The 6,599-nt window shown below is 37.8% G+C and overlaps 2 protein-coding genes across 4 annotated transcripts in view; both read right to left on the reverse strand.

Annotated features, from left to right (window-relative positions):
- The window catches only part of LOC101593148 (alcohol dehydrogenase E chain-like), a 178,167-nt gene that overhangs the window by 125,476 nt on the left and 46,092 nt on the right, over positions 1-6,599 (reverse strand). The gene's annotated exons all lie outside the window — the stretch shown is intronic.
- The window catches only part of LOC101569815 (alcohol dehydrogenase E chain-like), a 21,943-nt gene continuing 15,363 nt past the window's right edge, over positions 20-6,599 (reverse strand). The window contains exon 5 of the mRNA XM_023703882.1: positions 20-172. Coding sequence (XP_023559650.1) covers positions 68-172 — 105 coding nt within the window. The 3' untranslated portion in view covers positions 20-67. The remainder of the gene's footprint in view (positions 173-6,599) is intronic.

Raw genomic sequence — 6,599 nt, forward strand, 5'->3', positions numbered from 1 at the left:
ACCAGAGATGTTTCAAGGCAATAACCATTTGGTAATAACCATTTGTTAGAAGCTGTCCTTTCAATATTTAATTGATCAGGCTATTTATATACTGTAAATTCTCATAAAATTGGGGAGCAGCTGTGAGTCCCAAAGAAGTCCTTTGGAGTACAGTAATTTTCCTTGCAGAGGTCTGTTACTTCCTTGGTTAGGTTAGCTTCTAAAGATTTCATTTTTCTTGGAGATACCAAAAATGTTCTTATTTTCACAGTTTTCTTCTCAACCTGTTCATCATTGGTGTGCACAAAGGCTAATGATTTTGGAGTACTGATCATATACCTGCTACTTTGTTGATTGAATTTGGTTGAAAGCATCTATTGATATGATCATGTAATATTTTGACTTATATATGTAAAGGATTCTTATATCTCTGAGATGAAACCTACTTGATCACAATGGATCTATCATCTTTTTGATAATATGTTGCATCCTATTTACTTATATCTCATTGAGCATTTTTGCATCTAGATTCATAAAAATGTATTTTTAAACTTATATTCATTAAAAAAGATTAGCTTAGAGTCCTAATTTTTAGTTAGGCTTTATCCAGTTTTGTCCTCAAGATGCCAAGTTGCTGACACTTACTATTTTTCCATTTTCTGCAGCTACAATCCCACCTCCTTCTTGATTCCTAGAGATCTTCATCTCCATGTCCCACTTAAATGTAGTTTTCTTCTTTGTTGTCCTAATACTTCTCATTCATAAAATAATATGAATGACACTTCTACTCAGTTGTCCTACCAGCAAGACCTTTGCACTCTATATTTCTTTTTCAGTTACACATACAGATAATCTACTTCCACATTAGACTCTCATATGCACTTTTTTTTGGTGGTACCAGGGATTGAGCTCGGGACCTTAAGCTTGCCAGGCAACTACTTACTCCACTGAGCTATCTCCCCAGCCCTCTGATCTGCACTTTGCCAGCTGTCTGTATAAGATTTTTGCCTATTCAGAATTCCTGGAAGTTTCAAAGTGTACTCAATTCTAAATACACAGTCTAGTGTCCTTGAACTATGCTACTGTGTACTATTCTGTTGGTACCATTTCACAAAGAAAAGTTCACTGAATGAGTGATTGAAACCTGGACAGTGTTTCACTCACAACATGCCAATTTCACATCACATCTTAATTTCATTCAGTCAAATATTTCCTAGCATATAAATTTTAAATGCTCTTCTTTCTGGATTTCCTATTTCTCTTTCAACTCATTCATGTAATTTACAGTTATTTTCTTGTGGGCCCCTTATCTGCAGGTATGATGAAGAAAATAGTGAATCAAAAGTATACAGGCTCTCTGAAGGGTAAATGGCTAGACTGTGAAGGAAACTGGAGGCAAAACTCATGGGTTTTTGCCAAGCACACCACAGTTGGAAAACAGGAAGATGTTTAGATTAATGAAGCATGTTATGTCTGGCCATTGTCCTTCCCCTTTCCCCAATAATTTGCTTAGACTTGAGGCAGTCCCTTGCCTGATCTGCTTTTATCATTTTTTTTTTCCTTTCTCTGTTCTTCTAAATAAAATCTGAGCAGTTCTTGATTCGGGGCTGCTCCTAGGTGACTCACTCACTTCCTCTTTGGGTCAGTTCCTCTGGGACTCTTGGTGTTCAGTTCAAGTTCTGACTCTGAATAATCTTTAATTCTCCACGCCATCAGAGTCATATATTGCAACATTTTCTTTTTTGTATATGAATCTTCAGTTTGAATTCATGCTGTGTGCGACAAATGCACTGGAGGAAACAGCTGCTGGCCCCAGGACCATGTGTGACCCAGAATTCTCCTCTTCATGTTATGGAGGCAACATGAAGCTATTTGATACAGCTATTTGCTCACAATCCTGACATTTTTGCTGTCTTTTATTTCTAGAAAACTTTATAGTCTGCAATATCTATGAAGATCATCTCTGTTCTCACATCAGAGCCTAATATGATCCATTTTTAGAGAAATACTAATTTAAGAAAGACCTAATCAATAATTTCTAAGCTACAATGTATAATTTTCATACAAATATGATCATTTAAGCTATTTGAACTATCTGTTCAATAATCAAATTTGCTTTAGTTGGTTTTACTTGAAGTTCTTAAACGAAGGCAGGGCACTCAAGTTTCTATTAATCATATTCTTCAGCCAGGGCTAAGAACACAGCACCTGGCAAGCATGAGGTCCTGAGTTTGAACCCCATTCCCCCCAGTCTCTTAATGATAATTTACATAAAGTTGACATAAAAGATTTTCTCATGAATTCCACTGTCATGTATGTATGATGCAGCTAAAGTATGTATCATGTATAAATTCATATACTGAAGCCTAATTTCTAAGTAATAATATATGGAGTCAAGTTTTGGGAAGTAATTCTTCTCATGTGAATGTCAGTACTCTTACAGGAAGAAATACAGTTGATTGATTTCTAGGCCATTTATGATGACTTTCAAGATTTCAGGTGTCAGTGTGCACACCCTGTGTAATCCCTCACAGTAGGTGTGGTGGAACCTTGGGATATGACAGTCATTCCTTAGATTAGCTTGAATCATATGGCAAAGGGCAATATATAGCCATTATTACAACATGTTACATAACCTTAGATTCTGTTGAAACTGACAGAGGGACATTGGAAGGACATCAGGAGATCAGCAACATGAGAGGGTACATGGAGGGAGGCAAGGTGAACACATCCCCTGCTCACAGTCAGCAAGAGGGTGGGGAACTCCTTCTCCTAAACTGGGAACTGAGTTCTGCCAACAATGTGAGCCAAAACAAAGTTCAAACTCCAGAAAGAAATGCAGGCCAGCCATAGCTTGCAAACACAGTCAGAGAAACCAGTTTAGCTCTGTCTAGATTTTGCCCTACAGAAATTATCTGATACAATATGGGTGTTTTTCCCAGATAATAATTGTGTGTTAATTAGTTCAACTGAAGCAGAAAACTAGGTTGGGTATAGTGGTGCACACCTACTGTAATCCCAGAACTCAAGAGGATTAAGAGGTAGGACTGCAGCAGGTTTAAGGCCAGCCTGAGCTACAAAGTTAGTTCCTATTGCAGAAAACAAAATACAAATCAAAACAGATAACTAATACACATGTGAGAAGTATTATATATGAACATAATAATTTTGTTCATTTTTCCATATTTTAGAGGTAAAGTTATATGTCATCAAGGTTAATTTGAGAGGGGTAATTTTAATAAGAATTAGTTTCATGGAAGAGAGAAGATTCAAATATTTTCAGTGATGTGAAAGAGACAGGTGAGTGGAAATGGCAATGTAATTTTGGATTAGATTTTTGGCATGCAGAAAAGCACACAAGTGCTGACAGTATAACACTACTTGGCAAACTGTTGCTGTTTAGTATAAAATTATTATTAGAATAGAAAAGTCTAGTATACTTTATCAAATCCTATAAAAGGATAATGTAGACAGTCACTTCTGAAATTTATGCAGAAGTTTTAAGAAAATGATTAAGCCAACAATATTTCATTATAAAATTTAATAAAATATAAGAACTCCCTTATCAATTGTGGACAAAGATCTGTTCCTCAAAAGATGACGAAGGGTATGTATGCCCTGGCTCACTCTACAATAACATTGCTCTCATTTTTAGTTCTGGACTTTCTATGGATAGCTACATCTGAAAATCCTATGGGCCTTTCAAGCCTGCCAAGACTATTAACTTAATTATTGCTACTTTTCTACTGCCTGATCTCTCCAAAACTCATACAGAAATTGAGCTGCCATGGTACTAAGAGGAAGGACTTTCACAGATGATGGGATGAGAAGGCCTTGGCACATAGGGGGATTAACAATGTTATGAAAGGGCAAGTTTAGTGCACCTGCCCTCCCCAAGTCCTCTTGTCTCCCACCATGGGGGGACACAGCAAGAAATCTTTCATAGGATGGATACTGCACCCTGATCTTGGTCTTCCCAGCCTTCAGAATTATCAGCAAATTTATGTTCATTAAAAGGTGTGCAAGGGCCAGCCAGATAGATCAGCAGACTAAAGCATCTGCTTAGGCAGATGCCATGTCCACCTCACCCCTGGAGTGTGCTGAAACAGTGATTGAGACTGGGTGTAGTGTCCTGCACCTGCAACCCCAGTGCTTGGGAGGCTGAAAACTCGGAGGATCAGTACAAGTCCAATCTGTGTAGCAAGCCCCTGTAGACCCTGTACTAAATACATAAAAATGTATGTAGATGGCATGTATTTAATTTTAGCAATTAAAAATTTGGCTTTGATTATTAAAACATCACCACAAATACCTGATACTGGCTTTATGTGTTAACATGCTAACAGAACCTGCTTTCTACACTCAGCTGTCAGGTCTGACTCTGTGGGCTATAAAATTCCACAAAATGCCCTGATGTTTTACACTAAATCCTTGGTCTGCAGTACAGGTCCCCAAAGAACTTTGAAATCAAACACTGCCACTTTTTTTCCTGAGCAATAGTTTTAGAGGTAATCATTATGGCATCCCTCTCTTCACTCTGTTCTTTTCCTCAGCATGTTGGGGAGATAGAGAACAGGTCTGTGGGAGAACTTCAAATTTCCCTTGAGCTCATGAGTCACCAGTGTGGTTTTGAATGTCCTGTTACGGGTGTCTCTGAAGGAGGATGAGGGGCACAAAGTGAAATAAGTGGTCACTGACACTTACAAACATCTTCTGCTACCCTGCTTCTATAATTTCCACAACTTGGAAAGACAAAACCAAACCCAACAGTCTTAGAATTTCTTCCTGTTAATTTGCTCCCTGAGGCTTTTTGCTGCATTCCAGTCCTCTGTGGCCTGATCAGAGGTTCAGAAGACAGCATTGTTGCTTGATCCCCATCTCTTCATCCACCCACCGGCTCTGTAGCATGATACCTCCGAGTGATATTTATTATTTGCATTTATGATGGAATAAAATTGTTTCCTTAATGTAACTTTATGTCTGTTAATTATTGGTTTCTAGGAGAGTAATAGCCTATTAATATCATATTTATCAAGAATTATTGTTAGAAATTTTTCTTTCTGTGAAGAGTGTCCTTAGTATATTGACAAATATTTTCTTGCATGTGTGTAGCATTTTCAGTAGTATAGGGTTTTGTTTTGTTGTTTTTTTTTTTTGTGGCTGAACTGGGTATTGAACTCAGGCCCTTGCACTTGCCAGGCAAGTGTTTATCCTACTAAGCTATCTACCTGGCCTCAAAGCTATTTTTTTAAATGCACTTAGTTCAGGGTCTACAGGTTCTCACTACACAGACTGGACTTATAGTGATCCTCCTAGTTTTCAGCATACCAAGCACTGGGATCACAGGTACTAGCCACTGTGTGCAGTCTCACTGGAATTGAACCCAGTCCCTACATCTGCCTATCAGAGCTATCTGATATTGATATCATTTGATATTTTATTTTATTTTAATTTATTTTGTACAGGGTTTCACTGCACAGCTTGGACTCATACTGATCCTCCTGTTTTCAACCTCTAAAATTCTGGGATTACAGGCACAGCACACCTGTAGGTGGAGCAGTAACAGCATGTGGTGCCAGAGACCAAACTCTAGTTCCTGAGCTTGCCTAAGCAGGCTCTTAGTCCACTGAGCTATCTCGTCCACCCTTCATTTGATATTTTTCGATGTAACGATAGATAGCTATGAACTTTGCTCTGAGAATGGCCTTTTCTGTATCCCAGATTCTGATATGTCAGCTTCCATGGGCATTTGATTCTAGGATTATTTAATTTCCCATGGATTCTCTCAATGACCCACTGTTAGCTCTAAAGTATATCATTCCATGTCAATATGTTTCTATAGTTTGTGTATTTCCTCTTCTGTCAGCACTTTTCAGTACAACAGTGCTAGTCCTGCTTGCTTCTAGATTCCATTTGCATGGAATATTTTCCTCCACCCTTTCCTTTTATAGTATGTATACCTTTGCAAGTGATATGTGTTTTTTCCATGCAACTTACAGTTGAGTTGAAATCTTTATTCAGTCTTTCAATGTGTTTCTTTCAATTAGAGAGTTAAAATAATTTACACATAGAGATCTTTTAAGAGTATGTACTAATTTCTGACATCTTTTTGTGATTTTTTAAAATTTCTAATATTCATTTCTTAGTCTAATTTTCTTCTTTGTGTAGTGTTGCTTAAAGTATCTTTTAAATTGTCTGCTTAAATAATTCTTTTAATTTCTCCTTATTTTGGAAGGTTATTAATTTTCCTTTAATTAAGAAAGATAAGTTTCCTGGACATGGTGACTTTCTGTGCTTGAAAGACATTACTTTATGCCACCATATCTTTAAGACTTCTGCTGAGAAACCTATGGTAATTTACACGTGTTTGCATTTGTGAGTGGCTTAGGATTTAAGTGATTTTGCCTCTAACCCGACCCATGCTTTAGGCTTTATATATAACTAGGTCCTTGCATTGGCCAACATCAGCATACTTCACACCTTCCTGCTCATGCCTGTATGTCATGATTGATCTCCAGACTGTACTACTTCAGGCCCATGCCAGCATCAGCCTGCCCCAGAACTGCACTGGCCCAGCAGCACCATGCTTAAGGCCTGCCCTAGCAGCACACTGGCTATAT

Source organism: Octodon degus, unplaced genomic scaffold, assembly GCF_000260255.1.
Source record: "Octodon degus isolate 3935 unplaced genomic scaffold, OctDeg1.0 scaffold00183, whole genome shotgun sequence".
Lineage (NCBI taxonomy): Eukaryota > Metazoa > Chordata > Mammalia > Rodentia > Octodontidae > Octodon > Octodon degus.